At 39.4% G+C, this 20,733-nt stretch overlaps 1 protein-coding gene across 11 annotated transcripts in view; it reads left to right on the forward strand.

The window, feature by feature from the left end:
- The window catches only part of DEPDC5 (DEP domain containing 5, GATOR1 subcomplex subunit), a 122,378-nt gene that overhangs the window by 20,285 nt on the left and 81,360 nt on the right, over window positions 1-20,733 (forward strand). For all 11 annotated transcript variants that reach the window (XR_004681453.1, XR_004681454.1, XM_035017450.1 and 8 more), the window contains 7 exons: window positions 1,240-1,318; window positions 2,589-2,650; window positions 7,667-7,736; window positions 8,058-8,130; window positions 17,992-18,095; window positions 18,378-18,452; window positions 19,823-19,957. Coding sequence is in view for 9 of the 11 variants with exons in the window: in XM_035017450.1 (XP_034873341.1) it covers window positions 1,240-1,318; window positions 2,589-2,650; window positions 7,667-7,736; window positions 8,058-8,130; window positions 17,992-18,095; window positions 18,378-18,452; window positions 19,823-19,957 (598 nt within the window). In the remaining 2 variants the exon portion in view is untranslated. The remainder of the gene's footprint in view (window positions 1-1,239; window positions 1,319-2,588; window positions 2,651-7,666; window positions 7,737-8,057; window positions 8,131-17,991; window positions 18,096-18,377; window positions 18,453-19,822; window positions 19,958-20,733) is intronic.

Consider the following 20,733-nt stretch of genomic DNA (forward strand, 5'->3'; position numbering starts at 1 on the left):
ATGTTTTAATCCTCTACTCTAAGCTCCTAGAGGGTAGGGACAAGATCTTCTCTTCATGGCTTATGATGCCAGGGATGAAGCTTGCTTTTAGAAGTCCCATGTCACAATTAAGAAAAATCTTCCAGGGGCACCTGGATGGCTCAGTCGTTAAGCATCTGCCTTCGGCTCAGGTCATGAACCCAGGGTCCTGGGATTGAGCCCCACATCGGGCTTGCTGCTCAGCGGGAAGCCTGCCTCTCCCTCTTCCACTCCTCCGCTTGTTTTCCTTCTCTCACTGTCTCTCTCTCTCTCTCAAAGAAATAAAAGCTTAAAAAAAAGAAGAAAAGAAAAATCTTCCATCATTGCTCTTTTTTTTTTGGTGGTGGTGGTAAAAAACATATAAGATATACTATCTTAACCATTTTATTTTGTTTTATTTATTTTTTAAGATTTTTAAGTAATCTGTATACCTAGTGTGGGGCTCGAACTTACAACTCTGAGATCAAAAAGTCTCATGCTGGGACACCTGGGTGGCTCAGTTGGTTAAGCAGCTGCCTTCGGCTCAGGTCATGATCCTGGAGTCCCTGGATCGAGTCCCGCATCGGGCTCCCTGCTCAGCAGGGAGTCTGCTTCTTCCTCTGACCCTAACCCTGCTCATGTGCTCTCTCTCATTCCCTCTCTCTCAAATAAATAAATAAAATCTTTAAAAAAAAAAACAAAACTTAAAAAAAAAAGTCACATGCTCTACTGACTGAGCCAGCCAGGTCCCCCCACCTTGTCTTAACCATCTTATTTTATTTTTAGAGAGAATGAGAGCGAGTGGGGACAGAGGGAGAGGAAGAGAGAATTTCAAGCAGGCTCCACACCCAGTGCAGAGTCCAGTGCGGGCCTGGATCTCATGACCCTGAGATCAGGACCTGAGCCGAGATCAAGAGTCAGACACTTAACTGAGCCACCCAGGGGCTCCTGTCTTAACCATTTTAAAGTATATAGTTCAGAGGCGCTTGGGTGGCTCAGTCGTTAAGCGTCTGCCTTCGGCTCAGGTCATGATCCCAGGGTCCTGGGATCGAGCTCCACATCGGGCTCCCTGCTCAGCGGGAAGCCTGCTTCTCCCTCTCCCACTCCCCCTGCTTGTGTTCCCTCTCTCGCTGTATCTCTCTCTGTCAAATAAATAAATAAAATCTTTATTTTTTTATTTTTATTTTTTAAAGATTTTATCATCATTGGTTTTTAATGCACCTACATTTTTGTTTATTTCAGGTGGTGTTCCGTTCTACGTCGGCTATGGTTTACATATTTATTCAGATGAGCTGTGAAATGTGGGATTTCGATATTTATGGTACAGTTCCTAAGTGCTGGTTGTAGCTGCCACTCGGTAGACATTTCTGGTTTCTCCCAAGTTGGTATCATTTTACAGTAAGCTATTGACATTCTCTAAAAATGTGTCCTGAAATCTTTACAAATCATCAAATGCCAAAATAAACAAATTGAAAGTAAATATTTTACATATATGTATATATATATGGTGAATTCCATGAAATGCTATAAAGTATTAATGAGAAATCTGACTTCTCAGATCTTTAATTGTTCTGAAAAGTCATAAAGTCACTCTATGGCTAGGAACCAACACTTTCTTTGATACCATTCATTTCTCTTCCTGTCACTCACAGAAATCTCCATGTTTGTCTCATTTTATTAGAGTTACTATGTAATGAGTAGAGGGCAATAAAGCTGCTATGAGGTGTGGCTACTGTGACCAACACACCAGCCCTATGGTACATGTATTTCAAATTTGGTTTAGCAAAATTACAAACTAATTTCTTTTAAAAAATTTTTTATTTAAATTGAATTAACATATAGTGTATTATTAGTTTCAGAGGTAGGGTTCAGTGATTCATCAGTCTTATATAACTCCCAGTGCTCATTACATTACGTTCCCACCTTAATGTCCATCACCCTATTACCCCATCCCTCCTAACCCCCTCCCCTCCAGCAACCCTCAGTTTGTTTCTGGTGATTAAGAGTCTCTTATGGTTTGTCTCCCTCTCTGGTTTTGTCTTGTTTTATTTTTCCCTCCCTTCCCCTATGATCCTCTGTTGTGTTTCTTAAATTCCACATTCCACATTTCTCTGATTGACTTATTTCATGTAGCATAATACTCTCTAGTTCCATCCATGTCTACAAACTAATTTCTGTTATGGGTCATCAAAGTCACTCAAGAACAGTAGAAACTGGAGCTGATAATTCAGTGACTGCCCAGGGTCATCTTCTAAGCAATTTTAAGCATCATTGTGAGAATACTCACAATTAGAGGTTAGATGGTCCTCTCATTCTGAAGGTAACACTGCATTTTTCAACCATCAAAACATTTTCAATCTTGGCTTTTACCTTAGAGCCACAGCTTCTTACTGAGTGAGGCAAATATTAAATTTGGCTTCATAGAAAGTCTAGGTTGAAACTACTTTTATACATCCGGCTTTTATGATCTTGTTTTAAGTATAGCAGAACCCACCGTGTGTTTGGTCCCATTCCTGCTATTTTACTGAGAGAAGATATTGTAAACAAGAAATAAAGATAATCTTCACCCTCTTCTCATTGTTGCTTTTCAGGGGATCTATATTTTGAGAAAGCTGTGAATGGTTTCCTTGCTGATCTCTTTACCAAGTGGAAGGTATGTTTCTTATGCACTAAATCTCATTGCATAGACATTACTATTGCAGATTTTAGAAATACACCCACTTCTTTTAAGCTGCCTCTAGTTAAAGTATCTTAGCTAAAGCCTAAATTGATAAAAGTCTAGATTTACATTACTTTAACCACCTCAACATGGTAAAAGTCATTTGTGAGAAACCCACAGCTGACATCAGACTCAATGGTGAAAGACTGAAAACTCTCCCCATTAAGATTTAGGAACATGATAAGGATGCCTGCCTTTACCACTCGTATTCAGTGTTGTAACTAGAAATTCTAGCCACAGCAACTAGGCAAGAAAAAGAAATAGACTGCACCCATATTGGAAAAGAAGAAGTAAAACTACGTCTATTCACAGATGAACTCTTATATGTAGAAAATCCTTAAAAATCCACAAAAAACTGTTAGAACTAATAAATGGATTCAGCAAAGTTCAGGGTACAGAATCAACACACACCATCATTTGTGTTTCATCAGCGATGAATAGTTTGAACAGGAAATTTAAAAACAGAATTAAATTTTAAAAAGAGAATTACATCAAAAAACAATTCCATTTACAAGAGCATCAGAGAGACTCAAATACTTTGGAGTAATTTACCCAAGGAGGTGCACGATTTGTATACTAAAATCTACAAAACTTGCTGAAGTAGATTAACAAAGATCTAAATAAATGAAAAACAACCCATGATCATAGACTGGGAGACTAAATACTGTTAAAGTGGCAATACTACTCAAAAGAAACTGTAGTTCAGTCCCTATCAAAATCCCAACGGCCTTTTTCTTTGCAGAGATGGAAAAGCTGATTCTAAAATTTATGTGCAATAGCAAGGGATCCTGCGTAGCCAAAACAACCTTGAGAGAGAACAACAAAGTTGGAAGACTCTTACTTCCAAATTTCAAAACTTACTACAAAGCTGAAGTAGTCAAAATAGCATGGTACTGGCATAAAGATAGATGATATAAGTCAATGGAATAGAATTGAGAGTACAGAAATCAATCCATACATCTATGGTCAGTTGATTTTAGACAAGGATGTGAAATCCATTCAACGAGGGAAGTCTCTTCAACAAACGGTTCTGAGCCAAATACCCATATGCAAAAGAATGAATTTGGATTCTCACTACACATCCATATACAAAAATTAACTCAAGGTGGGGTGCCTGGGTGTCTCAGTTGGTTAAGCGTCCAACTCGTGATTTCGGCTCAGGTCATAGTCTCAGGGTTGTAAGATCAAGCCCTGCTTTGGGCTTCCTGCTCAGTAGGGAATCTTCCTCTCTCCCTCTCCCTGTGCCCCTGCCCTCGCTCGAGTGCTCTCTGTCTCTCAAATAAATAAATACATCTTAAAAAAAAATTAACTCGGGGCACCTGGGTGGCTCAGTCAGTTAAGCATCTGTCTTGGGCTCAGGTCATGATCCCAGGGTCCTGGGATTCAGTCCCGCATAGGGCTCTCTGCTCAGCGAGAAGCCTGCTTCTCCCTCTTCCTCTGCCTGCTGCTCTGCCTACTTGTGCTCTCTCTCTCTCTGTCATTATGAATAAAATCTTAAAAAAAAAAAAATTAAAAAAATTAACTCAAGGTGGATCAGAGACCTAAATAGGAGAGCTATTTGAGGTCACATTATGTAGTGGAAGAGAGCATGGAGTTTGGATAAAAACAGACTGGGTTTGAAATTATGGTTCTACTCTGATTTGCTTTTTTATCTTGGAGAAGTAGTCAGTCTCCTGGGCCTCTATTCTCTTTTCTGCAAAATGGAGCTAATAATATATTGTTCCTGCTTCACAAGGTGTCTTAAAGCATCTGTACATAGTAAGGTCTCAGTAGGATCCTGGTCTCAATTGAATCTAAGTCCCATCTTCCTCAGCCATACGGGAGCAATGTCCTTCAGCTCTGAAGGGTACAGAAGTAGAAGTACAATGCTTGCCCCCAGAGACTTACAGATCTTCTAGGGAGCTTACATCTCTGTATTTGAAGCAATAGCAAACCGTATGTTTTAGGGGTTGAAACTTTATTTACTTTTGAATTTGGGCCTGGAAGGCTGAAGAAGTTTTGGATGGTTGGAAAGGAAGATGGAGAGGGTGTGTCAGATGAACAGTTCGAGCAAAAGGATGTAGACAGGCGTGAGAGTGGGGTGTGGTCTAGGTCACTTCACAGAGGGTTTGTGTGGGGAATAATTAAGTAATGAGATGGATTAGAAGGATAGGGTTGCATCAAGCCAGGCAGTTTTGGACTTGACAGGAAGTGTGGGAGCTATTAAAGATTCTCAAGAGGCCAGTATGATCAAAGTCAGTGAGAATTTGAGAAAGAAGAGTCCAGTGGCCAGGAGCAGTTTGGTGAAGGGACACGCTGGAATTAAGCAGACCAGCCAGGAGGCTTCTGCAGTCATGTGGCTTAACAGTGATCAGGCCTTGGTGTCTTCCTGAGTATGGTACCTGAAGTTTGGGGTGAGCTGAATAATGGTTACCTTGGACCACATAATGGCCATTTCAGTCTGTGAAAACCTTCATTTCAAGTCTGGCTCAGTTGTCTCTTAGATGTCCCCTAACCCAAGATTCTGTAAGTAGATGTATGATTAGATGTAGCTGCAGGATTTGGCATAGGCCCAGTCATTGGTTTACAGGACTTTATTCTTAGGATTTATTTTTTAAAATCAAGAACTTGGTTTTGTTTTATTTTTTATTTTTTAAAGATTTTTATTTGCGAGAGAGAGCTTGAGAGAGAGAGAGAGCACACAAGCAGTGGGGAGGGCAGAGGCAGAGGGAGAAGCAGACTCCCTCCTGAGCAGGAGCCTGATGCGGGACTTGATCCCAGGACCCTGGGATCATGACCTGAGCTGAAGGCAGATGCTTAACCGACTGAGGCACCCAGGCGTCCAAGAACTTGGTTTAATTTAATTTAATTTAATTTTTTAAAAAAGATTTTATCAGGGGCGCCTAGATGGCTCAGTCGGTTAAGCGACTGCCATCGGCTCAGGTCATGATCTTGGAGTCCCGGGATCGAGTCCCGCATCGGGCTCCCTGCTCGGCGGGGAGTCTGCTTCTACCTCTGACCCTCCCCCCTCTCATGTACTCGCTCGCTCTCATTCTCTCTCTCAAATAAATAAATAAAATCTTTAAAAAAAAAAAAAGATTTTATCGGGCGCCTGGGTGGCTCAGTTGGTTAAGCAACTGCCTTCGGCTCAGGTCATGATCCTGGAGTCCCGGGATCGAGTCCCGCATCAGGCTCCCTGCTCAGCAGGGAGTCTGCTTCTCCCTCTCCCGCTCCCCCCTCTTGTGCTTTCTCTCTCTCTCAAATAAAAAAAAAATCTTAAAAAAAAAAAAAGATTTTATCTATTCATTTGAGAGAGAAAAAAAAATCATGAGCAGGGGAAGAGGTAGAGGGAGAAGCAGACTCCCTGCTGAGCTGGGAGTCCAAAGTGGGGCTCGATCCCAGGACCCTGGGATCATGACCTGAGCTGAAGGCAGATGCTTAACCAACTGAGCCACCCAGGCGCTCAAGAACTTGGTTTTAAAGCAGGAGCTTGAAAATGAATTAAAATAACTTTCTGTAACCACTCTGTATTGATTTAATGATGTTTGGTGAAGGTTGTTTATTCTTTATTCCTCCTGTTTAATAACTTAGAGTTAGCTCTTTGGACAGCAGGATTGAGCATAGGAGTTCATGAATTCATTTCAGAGCCCAAAATATAGTGGTGGTGGGAGTAATAGTAGTAGTCCTAGTTAATATTTATTGATTATTTTGACATACCAGGTATCTTGATAAGTGTTTTGTCCACATTATCTCACTAAACTCTTGCCCCTATAATACAGGTAGGGAAAATACAGCTCAAAGAGGCTGGGTAACTTGCCCATGATCAACAGCATGTAAAAGCAGAATGAGGATTCTAATCTGGTGCCTTCCATTCACCCAGAGCTAGCCTGAGATCATAACCTCTGTGCTGTCCTGTCCTGTCTGTATTACTATAATCCCAGGCCATGTTGCCTTTCATATTTATCCCCGTCATCACATGAGTTGAGAGGCTCATATGGCCACACCAGCCCATTGTAAGGCATTTTTTTTCTGTATATCACTTACACCAAAATCAGGTAAATCTGGAGTTGAGTTTGGAGCTCTGGGCATCCAATAAATTTGTTGGTGGCTAATGAAGATCTGCTCTTTCCTAAGCACTCTGCTCTGGGTGCTGTGGCTTGTATTTAGGAATTTCTGTCCACTTGAGATATATCCATGGGGGAATATAAGGTGGCATGTAATGTACATCATGTTGTGTATATAACCTACATAGTGAATGCAGAATTGTGTAGTCAGTGAGTATGGTGGGTTAGAGATGGGTCACTGTGAGCTCTCGTCTTCAAAGATCTGGGAGGAACTGAAACTGGGCTTGCTGGCTCACTGGTGCAAGCCAAATTTCATGCTGTCTGTAAACACCCTATTTCCAGAACCTTGATCTCCAGACTCCATGGAAATGTTTATTCTCACTAGTCCCCATCCCAGTCCAAAGGTACTTCATTGCCTTGGCTTCGACTCCTATATCTCAGATAGCTCCCAAGCCTCATCTTTATGACAGTGGTAGGATGTGGGGATGTGTTTGATTCTCACATCCACCACCATGGGTTTTCTTGTTTCCTAAGCTGCTGTTCTGAAGAAATTTTAAAAACACCATGAAGCAGGTACAAATACCATGATCATTTGACACTGGGCTGATCTAGCTCATGCCAAATCAAGAACTGGGAGATAGTGATCCATACTTATTGGTGATTGCTGTTTTTAAGTACTTTCTGCATTTCTGGTCACGTAGTGGTAAATTTCAGAGCCAGGACTCAGTCCAGATCTTCTCACTCCAGCAGTGCTGTGTTCATTGCATTATGCAACCTGTAGTTATGTAACATCATTCAAAACAGTGTGCTGCCTCTCCTAAAATTAAGAATATTGTGTTAATGCAGTCTCCTTCATTGTGAAGTGAATGAAATAAACGTGAGCCTCTTTTTCTCTACTTATTCCTAGGAGAAGAACTGTAGTCATGAAGTAACAGTGGTCCTATTTTCTAGAACTTTCTATGAAGCAAAATCTCTTGGTGAGTAAGTCTTTCTCCTATAGTTCTTTTTTGTTAAGCTTGCCTCCTGTTCCTTACATCTTTCCCTTTGCAATGCTCATCTTTCCTACTTTTTCTGTTACGAGCCCAGGGTAAAATGGAAAATCGTACAGTCCATTAGTGGATGCAAGAAGTCTGCGGGCTGTGATTCATCTTAAAGCCAACTTGATATATAATTTTATTCATTAATTTATTTATTTGTTCATTTATTTTGGTGATGCAAATTTTCAACCCAGAAGAGGGAGCATAGAAACTGAATTTCTCTTCTCATTCTGATCTGTGTATGTTGTTTCTCTTTTTCAGATGAATTTCCTGAAATAAACCGAGCCTCAATTCGACAGGATCACAAGGGACGGTACTATGAAGACTTTTATAAGTATGTTTGAGTGCTTTGCTATGCCTTTTTTTTTTTTTTTTAAGATTTTATTTATTTATTTGAGAGAGAGAGCATGAGCGGGGGCGGGGGGCAGAGGGAAAGGGAGCCTGATGTGGGGCTTGATCCCAGGATCCCAGGATCATGACCTTAGCCAAAGGCAGATGCTTAACCAACTGAGCCACCCAGGCACCGTCTATGCCTTTTTTGTTTGTTTGTTTGTTTCTTTCTTTCTTTCCTAACTTAAAAAAAGTTAACCTTTTCATTTTGGAATAATTCTGGGTTTACAGAGAAGTTGCAAAGATAGCCCAGAGAGAAAGTTCCCAAATACCCTTTACCCAGTTTCCCCTGTTAACATTTCATAACCAAGGTACATTTGTCAAAACTGCAAGATTAGCCCTGGTATATTACTATTAACTAAATTTCAGATGGTTTTCAGATTTCCTCAGTTTTTCTATTTTATGTTCCAGGATCCAACCTAGGATACCACATTGCAGTTAGACTTTCCAAACTTTAATACTGTGAAAAATTTCAAACTCCCAGGAAAGAAGAATAAATAATATAATGAATTCACATACCCAACACCTAGATTTAACAGTTATTATTATGCCATATTTGCTTCATCTGTTTTGTTTGTTTCTTTGTTTTGCTCCATTTGTGTTTTTTTGGCTAGATTTTATTTTAGAGTAAATTATAGATATTGTGACGTTTTTGTTCTTCTGTATATCTAAAAAATAAGGGCATTTTCACATATAACCACAATATCATGGTCACATTGAACAGAGTTAATTCTATAATATCCAATATCTAGTATATATTCAGATTTTATTAATTGTCTCTGAAATAACTTATGTTTGATTTGCTTGTTAAGTCTAAATCTAAAGCAGTTTCACCCTTCCTTTTTTCCCCTAAACATTTGATGTGTTGAAGAATCTGGGTTGTACTGTGCTTCTCCAACTTTCATGTGCATATGAATCACCCCTGGGGATCATGCTGATTCCAGTAAGTTCAGGAGTCCTGGGGTGGGCCTGAGATTCTGCTTGTCTAGCTAGCTCCTTTGCTTGCATAGGTTGGTCTTTGTATCCCATTTTGAGTAGGAAGGCTATAGAAGACCCCTTCTGGATTTGTCTTATTGCATCCTTATGGTGGTGTTTATTTATTTTCTGTAAACCAGAGGCTCCAACTGGGGCAATTTTGCTGCTACTTACCAAGGACATTTGGCACTGTCTAGGGATTTTTTTTTTTTTTTAATTGTCAAAATGGTGTGGGGGAGGTAGGATGGGGAGGTTGTACAACTGATATCTACTGCACAGAGGCCAGGGATGCTGCTATGCATCCTACAGCGTGCATAGGACAGCCCGAACCACAAAATTACTTAGCCCAAGATACCAGTTGCTGAGGTTGAGAAGCCCTCTCTAAAGACTTGATTGGATTTAGGTTGGACCTTTTTAGTAAGACTTATCTCATTGCTGATGCCCTGTACTTCTCATTGCATCAGCACAGGATGTAGATCAGTCCAGTTGTCCTGACAGTGCCACTGAATAAGGGGACACTTTGTGAGATGATAGAAGCATAGCAGATGCAGTTGGATGGGGTTGCTCAATGGCCTGGAGCTGAACACCCTTGATCTTTTAAATCCTCGGATCCTTGGGGAAGTTTATCATGTGACTATTGGCACTTCAGGTGGATGATAGAATAGATCTCAAGGCTTTAGAAAGCCTTTTGCTTTGTAGGTTTTAGATGGATTGTTTTATTCTTGCCTGAGGTACCAATATTTTTTTTTAAAGATTTTATTTATTTATCTGACAGAGAGAGAGAGCACAAGCAGAGGGAGCCTCAGGCAGAGGGAGAGGGAGAAGCAGGCCCCTCGCTGAGCAGAGAGCCCGACTCGGGGCCGATCCCAGGACCCCGGGATCATGAGCCAAGCCGAAGGCAGACGCTCAACCAACTGAGCCACCCAGGCGCCCCCCCAGGATTTTATGTTTAAATAAAAAGCAACTCCTTTTATACGAAGCACATTTCCTCATCTTACTATACTTGTTAAAGCCCTTAGAGACTGCTTCTCTCAAACATACTACTCTGTTATTGGTTCAGTCTTGCTGCCTCAGGCTATTTCCTTCTGTAACTAAGAGGAGGAACCCTTTGCTAATTTCCCTTACTACCTCAGACTGGGAAATTAGTGTCTCTGTTTCGCAGAAACACTTTACTATGTGGGTTTGTTTTTTGTCTTGGATGACCAGTCTTCTCCCCTACCCCCAACCTGGAGCCTTAAACATATTTCTTTGTAGCTAGTTCCTTCCCAAGTCCCAAGCCAGCACCAAATGCCAATTTGTAGAGTATTTTCCCCCCCTTCTCAACTTTGTCATAGTGTTCCTAAAGAAGAAATCTTTTATAACTGTATATATTTTTTTAAATTGTGATTGTGGATAAGCCCCAAAGAGTGACAGAAGTTATGGAAAGTTTTTAGGCAGTTTTTTGGGCAACCTTTTAAAATTTTACAAAAAGTTTTTAATTATGAGAAAGTTGAAGGAGGAATATAATGAATATCTGTATACTTTTCACCAAATTTACTACTTATTAACATTTAATAGACACATGATTATACTTCATTATCTGTCTCCTAAGAACAAGGACATTGTAGAAGAATGTCAGATTTTGCCAATTGTCCTAATATTCCTTCTTGAGGTGTTTTTCCTGATCCAGATTTCTTTATAGAATCATGTATTGTTTTTAGCTTAGATAATTTTCTGTTTGTTTTTACAATATGTTATTGTGAAAATTTTCAAACACAGAGACAAGTTGAATGAATTGTATAGCGAACACTCGTATACCTACCACCTGGGTTCCATAATTACCATTCACTATACTGTTGACCCTTGAACAACATGGGTTTGAACTGCCTGGGTCCACCTATATGTGGATTTTTTCGATAGATACAATACAGTACTGTAAAGGTATTTTCCTTTTTTTTTTTTTTTTAAGATTTATTTATTTATTAGAGAGATAGAGCACTCGTGCATGGCAGCAGGGGGAATGGCAGAAGGAGAGGGAGGGAGAGAGGGAAAGAATCTCAAGCAGACTCCCTGCTGAGCACAGAGCCGGACTCAGGGCTCTATCCCACAACCCTGAGATCATGACCTGAGCCGAAATCAAGAGTCAGACGCTCAACTGATTGAGCCACCCAGGACCCCCTCCTTATGATTTTCTTAGTAACACTTTCTTTTGTCCAGCTTATTTTACTGTAAGAATATAGTATAAAGTACCTATAACATACAAAATACATTAATGGACTATTTATGTTATCAGTAAGGCCTCTAGTTAACAGTAGGCTGTTTGTTAGTAGTTAAGTTTTTGAGGAGTCAAAACTTAACGCAGATTTTTGGTTGCACAGGGCAGGGGTGTCAGTGCCTCTAACCCCCATGTTGTTCAAGGGTCAACTCTATTTCCTTTATCACTTATCAGATTACCTTTTTATATCATTTAAGAAATAATGCATCTTTGTAGAAATTTTGAAAAATCTACAGAAGAGCATAAGATAGAAAATAAGAGTGGCTCCACTCCCAACTGAGATGGTAATAAGATGGTAATAGTTATCATTTGTATTCTGGACTTACTGTGTATAGGACACTCACTATTCTAAGCACTTTTTAGTATCTTGATTTCATTTAAATATCATAGCATTCCTTGTGATGGTTACTGTTATCCCATTTTACATAGAAACTTGCACACAGAGTTTAAGTAACTTATCCAAAGTCCATGGAAGATTAAGTGATGGAGTATGCACTTGACTCAGAAAGTCTGGTTCAGAGTCTGTGCTTTTGACCACTGTATTCTTCAACCCCATACTGATCATACTTTAATTTATTGGTTGATCTTCTTTTGGGTCCTGTATCCCTGTGGGAATTTCATGAAAGTAATGGGCCATTTCTTACCCCAACAAAACCATTTATCCTTTCATGCTGTTAAATTCTTCATACCACTTCAGTGGATTCCTGGAATCTTTTTATTTTACTTTTTTTTTTAAGATTTTATTTTTAAGTAATCTCTACATGAAATGTGGGGCTTGAACTCATGACCCTTAGATCAAGAGTTGCATGCTCTTCCGATTGAGCCAGCAGCCTCCCCTGATTCCTGGAACCTGAGAACCTCTTTTGGCTTAAGAATATATGAAGTTATTTCTACATAATGAATATGAATGAGTATGAATTCATTTGAGTATAATTATGGACATATTAAAACAGATTGTAGAAAGCATGAATGAGTTACAAATGTAGATTTACCATGTATAGGACTATATCATTAATATATTAAAAATTTCCTCACATCATTAAAAAGTCAACCCCAACATTTTTTAGATCAAAAGAAGCTTTGATTGTGTTTTTCTTACTTAAAAATAATACAGGGGGCACCTGGGTGGCTCAGTCTTTAAGCGTCTGATTGGCTCAGGTCATCATCCCAGGGTTCTGGGATTGAGCCCTGCATCGGGCAACCTGCTCAGCGGGAAGCCTGCTTATCCCTCTCCCACTCCCCCGCTTGTGTTCCCTCTCTTGCTGTGTCTCTCTCTGTCAAATAAATAAAATCTTCAAAAAAAAAATAATAATACAGGTTTATTTTAGGAAAATCACAAAATACAGTTAAGTACAGGGTAATACAATAAAAAACACCCTCAATTCCACTCCCGAGATGCAGTCATCATCACTTGGGTGCATCAAACCCTATTCTCTGCTTATAGAGACAAAAAGTAGTTTTCACAGAGATATGGTCAGACTCCCACGCTTTTTTTACATGATGTTTTAAACCAGCATTTTCCACTTACTACATCACAAATGGCGTTCCCTATCAAATACTCTGTTTCCATAGCATCATTTTTATTGCTATGCAGACATTTCATTTGATTGCTAACTATTATTGAACACTGAAGTGATTTTCAACTTTTCACTATTGTCAAAAGTTCTACCAGTGCATGGTCTTACAGTCTTTAAGCATTACCTTAGTTATAACCTTAGCATAACCTTATAACCTTAGGTATAACCTTATAACTTAGCATAACCTTAAGCATAAACTTAGGATAAGTTCCCAGAAATGGAGTTATTGGGTCAAAGATATTCTAGATCTGTTAAGGCTTTTCATTTGTGTAGCCAAATTGCCTTGCAAAACCATTGAAGTAAAAAAATCCTGTTTTCCCAATAGTCATGTTATTTCTCTGTCCTTGCCAACACTGAATACTATTTTCTTCCTTTTTTTTGACTAGTTCCCAGTTAGAGTGGAAGAAAAGTTAGCACACTGAGTCTTTTTTTTTTTTATATTGAAAGTAACATTTATTTATTTGACATATAAGTTTGTTACCTCCCGACTTTTTGATTTGTAAAATATGAAGAATTTTACAAGTTGGATCTCACAATTCCTGCCCTAAGCTGCAGGCAGTTTCCTCCCACCTGCACCATTTACCTTCACCCCACCCACCCCCCTAGCACACTGAGTCTTAATAGTCATTTCTTTTATTACCAAGAGTGAATGTTTTCTCATGCTTATCGGCCTTTGTACTTCTCTTTTGTGAATTGTATATTCATCTTCTTAGCTAATTTTTTCATCTTTTTTGTTTTTTGTCTTATCTCGGGTCTGACTTTGTAATCCAAAGGGAAATACTTTTAATACTGTGGTATGTTTCTCTGGATCTTTTTCTGTTTGGCCCATTTTATTAAGATTTATTTTTTTTATTTTTTAAGTAATCTCTATACCCAATGTGGGACTTAAACCTACAATGCTGAGATCAAGAGTTGCATGCTGTACCAACTGAGCCAGCCAGATGCCCCTGTTTAACCCCTTTAAGTTGAATGATTTTTTTAGCTTGCTTTGTTTTTAATAAAATCAAATATACTCGGGTGAGAATAGCATTGTGAACCTTCATATACCATTACTCATATTAAACGGTTATCAAAGAGGATCATACCATTTTTAATAACTATATAATATTTTGTTGTAGTCTAAAATTTTATCATAATTTAATTCTTTATTAGATATTTAATCTTTTTTTTTTAAAGATTTTATTTATTTATTTGAGAGAGAGAGAATGAGAGACAGAGACCACGAGAGGGAAGAGGGCAGAGGGAGAAGCAGACCCCCTGCTGAGCAGGGAGCCCAATGTGGGACTCGATCCCGGGACTCCAGGATCATGACCTGAGCCGAAGGCAGTCGCTTAACCAACTGAGCCACCCAGGCGCCCAGATATTTAATCTTTTTCTGATGTTTTAAAAAAGATTTATTTCTTAGAGAGAGAGAGAGAACAAGCAGGAGAGGTAGAGGGAGAGAAAATCTCAAGCAGACTCCATGCTGAGCGCAGGGCCCAATGTGGGGCTTGATCTCTTGACCCTGAGATCACGACCTGAGCCGAAACCAGGAGTTGGACGCTTAATCGACTGTGCCACCCAGGCGCCCCAGTCTTTTTCTAATTTTTTTAATTGATCTCTGTCTGCTGTAATAGATACATAGTTATGCATTCCTAAGTCTTTCTTGCTTTTTTTTTAAATTAAGACTTTAATTTTTTTAGAGCAGTTTTGGGTTCCTAGCAAAATTGAGAGAAGGTACAGGGATTTCCCATACACTCTCTCTACCAACACCTACATAATGCCCTTCTCATCATTATCAACATCCTTTACCAGAGTGATGCCTTCGTTACAACTAATGAACCTATACAGATATACTGTAATCACTGAAAATCCATAGTTTATCTTAGGACTTGCTCTTGGTATTTTACACTCTGTGGGCTTGGACAAATATTTAGTGACATGTCTCCATCATTATAGTATCTTACAGAGTATTTTCACTGCCCTAAAAATCCTCAGTGTTCCACTTACTCATCCCTTCCCCCAAACCCCTAGCCCCTGGCAACCACTGATTTTTTTAGAGTCCATATAGTTTTCCTTTTTCCAGAAAGTCATGTAGTTGGAATCATACAGTATGTAACCTTTTCAGGTTGGCTTCTTTAGCTTAGTAATATGCATTTAAAGTTCCTTCATGTCTCGTCATGGCTCAATAGCTCGTTTCTTTTTAGCACTCAATAGTATTCTATTGTCTGGATATACAATTTTGTTTATCCATTCATCTGCTGAAGGGCATCTTGGTTGCTTTCAAGTTTTGGCAATTATAAATAAGGCTTCTATAAACATCCATGTGTAGTTTTTGGTGTGGACCTAAGTTTTCAACTCCTTTGGGCACATACCAAAGAGTATGATTGCTAGATCATATGATAGGAGTATGTTTAGTATTGTAAGAAACCACCAAACTGTCTTCCAAAGTGGCTGTGTTATTTTGCATTCCCACCAGCAGTGAATGAAAGTTTCTATTGCTTCACATCCTCACCAACATTTGGTGTTGTCAGTGTTCTGGATTTCGACCATCCTAATAAATATATAGTGGTCCCTTATTGTTGTTTTAATTTGCATTTCCCCTTATGATGTCATGTGGAGCATCTTTTCATATGCTTATTTGCCATGTGTGTATCCTCTTTGGTGAGGTGTCTGTTTAGGTGTTTTGCCCATTTTTAAATTGGGTTGTTTGTTTTCTTATTGTTGACTTTTAAGGGTTCTTTGTGTATTTTGGATGACAGTCCTTTATCAAATGTGTCTTTTGCCAACATTTTCTTCTAGTCTGTGGCTTGTCTTCTCATTCTCTTGACACTGTCTTTTCCAGAGCAGAAGTTTTTAAATTTCAATAAGGTCTAGCTTATCAATTTTTTTCTTTCATGGATGTGGCTTTGGTGTTGAATCTAAAAAGTTATCATCTTACCCAGGGTCATCTAGGTTTTGTGCTATGTTATTTTTTAGGAGTTTTATAGTTTTTCGTTTTATATTTAGGTCTATGATCTATTTTGAGTTGGTTTTTAAAATTTTTTCTGCCAAAACCCAGGATCGAACCATATTTTTTAGTTAATTTTTATGAAGAGTGTAAAGTCTGTGTCTAGCTTCTTTTTTTTTTTTTTTTTTTGCCTGTGGATGTCCAGTTGTTCCGGCACCATTTGTTGAAAAGAATATCTTTGTTCCATTGTGTTATCTTTGCTTCTTTGTCAAAGATCTGTTGATATATTTTGGGGATTCTATTTCTGGGTCCTCTATTCTGTTCCATTAGTCTATTTGTCTACACTTCCACCAATGCCACACTGTCTTGATTACTATAGCTTCTTGAAGTTGGATGATCTTAGTCCTCCAGCTTTGTTCTTCTCCTTCAATATTGGGTTGGCTATTCTGGATCCTGTGTGTTTCTTTTCTTTTCTTTTTAAGATTTATTTATTTATTTTAGAGGAGGGGGAGTGGGGGCGGTAAGGGCACGGGAAGAGGGAGAGAGAGTCTTAAGCAGACTCAGTGATGAGACTACCTGAGCTGAAACCAAGAGTCAGACACTTAACTGACTCTGCTACCCAGGCGCCCCCCTGTGTGTGTGTGTATTTCTTTCTTTCTTTCTTTCTTAAAAAGATTTTATTTATTTACTTGAGAGAGAGAGAGAGAGAAATATCAAAAGAACATGTGCAGGGGCGGGGGAGAGGGAGAAGCAGCGCCCCCCACTGCGTATTTCTTTAGGATATGTTCCTAGCATTAACATTACTAGATTAATGCAAATGTATATTTTTTCATTTACATTTACATTTTATTTTTTGTAATACAGTCCCATGGTTCAAAAATTGTAAGGTTCAGAAGGTCTACAGTAAACAGATTCCCACCCATCCCTTCTTTTTTTTTTTAAGATTTTATTTTTAAGGGGCACCTGGGTGGCTCAGTCCGTTAAGCCTCTGCCTTCAGCTCAGGTCATGATCTCAGGGTCCTGGGATTGAGCCCTTCATCTTCCCTGCTCAGCAGGGAGCCTGCTTATCCCTCTCCCCTGCCCCTGCTCAAGCTCCCTCTCTATGTTAAATAAATAAATATATTTTATTATATATATTTATAAATTTATATATAAAATATATAAGTATATTATATATAATATATAAATATAATAAATATATTTATATAAGTAAATATAAATTTATATAAATTTATATATAAAATAAATATATAATATATATTTATTATGATAAATAAACTTATTTGACAGAGACAAAGCGAGAGAGGGAGCACAAGCAGGGGGAGTAGGAGAGGGAGAAGCAGGCTTCCCGCTGAGCAGGGAGCCCGATGTGGGGCTCAATCCCAGAACTCTGGGATCATGACCTGAGCCGAAGGCAGACGCTTAATGACCAAGCTGCCCAGGCACCCCAATAAATAAAATCTTAAAAAATTTTTTTTATTTTTAAGTAATCTCCACACTCAAAGTGGGGCTCCAATTTACAACCCTGAGCCAGCCAGGTGCCCCATTTTTATTTTTATTTGTTTTTAAAGATTTTATTTTTAAGTAATCTCTATACCCAGCATGAGGCTCAAACTGACAACCCTAGATCAAGAGTCTCATGCTCCACTGAGTGAGCCAGCAAGGCTCCCCCCCAACCCATCCCTATCTACTAATCTAGTTCCCTGACCTAGACGTGTTTATTGGATATGTATGTAAAACATACATATAGATGTTTTCTTTTAGGCTTTTTATATACCACCTAATTGTAATTCAGTGTGTGAAAATTTCATATTCCTACTCAATGCTAGGCATTAATATAATCTCAAGGCAATTTTTAAATATTTTATTTTTGTTTTCAGTCTTTGTGACTATTGATGTGATTAGTTTTCTTTGTTAATGTTTATTACGTGCATTTGACTTTAATACTTATTATTGCATGGTAAGTTACCCTAACCTTGGGATTCCCATCTTCTCCTTTCCTCCGAAACCGTGTGAGGGGCCTGATATATGTAATAGCTGTTCAGTATTTTATGACAATATTCCTTTCAGAGTGGTGGTGCAGAATGAGAGGAGAGAAGAGTGGACCTCACTCCTTGTGACCATTAAAAAACTCTTCATCCAGTATCCAGTGTTGGTGCGACTGGAACAGGCAGGTACTGCATTCATATGGTAGGAGGTGTGGCAGGGAAAGGAGGTGTAGGATGGGAGCTAGGAGATGAAGAGGTTCATGCTTGCTTCCCTCCCAGTGCTGGGCCTAGTTTCTGCTTCTGGTCAGGTTCCTATTTCCAGTTGGGTCCAGTTGTTCTTTAGGTATGCAGTGAGTTCAATAATGTCCCTACTACAGGGTGGCGGGCCCTGTGGAGCCACTTTCCACTTGTTCTTTTAGAGTTCATCTTACATGGGATACTTTTCCTCTCTTATGTCTTTTGCTTCAGAGGGTTTTCCTCAAGGAGACAATTCTACCTCAGCACAAGGAAACTACTTAGAGGCCATCAATCTGTCATTCAATGGTGAGTAAGGATACTAGTCATGGTGAGCTGGCATCTTGTGTACCACATGGCTATGAACTTCTTTTTACTAATGTCCAAAGACCCAAACCAGTTGATAATCTCCCCACCTACCTACCCCAAAGATTAATTGAAAGCAGTAACTTCTGATTGGATGGTTTTAATGGCCAACATTTAGCTTTTGGGTCTACTTTTGGGAATTAACTTGCTGTTTTCATCTGCTTCTCATGGTAACCTGAGAATAAAGAGCTAGAAGGAATCTTCCTTGGGCTGTTTTACTAAAACTGTCTTCTTGCTGTTTTCTACTCCATCCCTCAATTGCTTCTAGGTAATTAAAAAAAAATTTGTTTTAATATACAAAAAGAACTCATTGTTCCTAGAATTCTAATAATCAGAGGTATATCAGGTAAAAATGAAGGTCTCCCCCCTCCCTCTACTGTCATTTCCCTTCTAAGAGGGAACCTTGTTAACAGCGTGGTGTGATTTCTTCTGAAGGTTTGTTCCTGCATTTATATGTTAGCTGATAATGCTTTGTTTGCAAATAACAGAAACGTACTGAATTGGTGTACACAAAAAGGGAAATTTACTCTCAGGATATAGGGACCTGGTGGGGCTACCAGGAAAGGCTTGAACATCATGCAGAAGAAGGTGGGGACCAAGGTGGCTCCAGAAACTGCAAAAGCAGGTATTCCTAGAACAGTGTTCAGCTCCCAGCTCTGCTGTCAGCTCTCTCCTCTCTGTTCAGAATTCCGTGTTCCCAGCAGGGCCTGATCAGCCCAGCTTTGGTTAGGCATCCATTGGCACTGGCCAGCGGTGGAAGTGATGATGTGTGGTCACTTCACTGTGCATATAACCTGCCCATGTGTCTACACCCAGGTGCCAGGGATTCTAAAGCACAGGGTGTTGTCTTAGTGAATCTTTTTGTCATATTGGAATATCTTTGGTTTTCTAAAATCAGGATTATATAGGACAGAAATAAAAATTAACTTGCCAGATTTACAAAGTCCACTCTTTTAAATATTGTCTTAAATTAATATTTGATTTTTGTGAATTTCAATACAGACTCATTTATGGATTGTTTAAATTTAAACGACATGAAACTTGAGCATTTAATGCTGCTCAAGGCAAGTATTAGGCATCAATGAGGGGGTGTTAGTAAAGGCAACAGTGACATAGTCTTGTGTTCAAGCAGTTCTTAATGTAGATGGGGAGAGACAGATGTGCACACGACTAACTAGAATTCAGGTCAGAATGTGTCTGTTGCTGCAATAGAAACATGGACAAAATACTCCGAGGGCACAGAGAGGCTCGCCAGTGGTTGGTTTCTGAAAAGCTGTAACCTCTTCATTTGAGAACTTTTGCTTTCTTTCAAGTGTTTGACAAGCACTACATCAACCGCAACTTTGACCGGACTGGGCAGATGTCTGTGGTGATCACTCCTGGGGTAGGTGTGTTTGAAGTGGACCGTCTACTCATGATCTTGACCAAGCAGCGGATGATAGATAACGGTAATGCTCCCTGGTTTGTGCTGTCTCCCGAGTGTTTATAGCCTGACTTACCCTTAGAACTCTGAGCTCTCCCTGGCTAGAGATCCTGGAGATGTGAATAATGTTAGGGGACAAAAAAAGTTCCATGGTCAAGTCGGTTTGGGAAATGCTGGGTCATACACAGTTTAGGCAGATTCTCTAATTGCAGGTCTTAATGTGTTAGTGTATCATGTCTATCGCTAATGGTACTCAGAGTTTCACAAACATATATGACACTGGAGAACTCTTTTTGGGGGGATTGTTTCAAGTGACCAGTGTGCCATCAGTCTGCCTTGGGGAGGACCGTCAGCTCTTTGGATCCAGGCCTCCCTCCATGATGTGCCATGCTTCCCCACCTTGTACCCCTGGCCTCATTAAATTTGTGCTTCAACAACAAGATGGAGGTGGACTGTAAATCCTGATTGTCCATAAAGAAGCTCCATTAAATGATATGGATTGTTTTGCTTTTTTCCTGAAATAACAAGGTTCCTTTTCCTTTCTGGCCTCGAAACTTTAGTCATGGAGGCCTGGGTTGTCTTTTTGACAAATCATCATCTACAAAGTGGTCAAAGGCTAATTGTCAAGCATTCAGTAATTGCAAGCTGTGATGGGACCTGGTAAAGTGGAAAGAGACAAAATGCCTCTATTTACTTCTTTGCTATGTAGGCAAATGAGGTTATAAATCATAGGATGGGAAGTCGGCTTTGCCTCATACCCTGACCCAGTTCAATAGTACTGTTAATAGATTGGGACACTTA

This window comes from Mirounga leonina, unplaced genomic scaffold, assembly GCF_011800145.1.
Source record: "Mirounga leonina isolate KUSES-001 unplaced genomic scaffold, KU_Mleo_1.0 Mir_171, whole genome shotgun sequence".
Lineage (NCBI taxonomy): Eukaryota > Metazoa > Chordata > Mammalia > Carnivora > Phocidae > Mirounga > Mirounga leonina.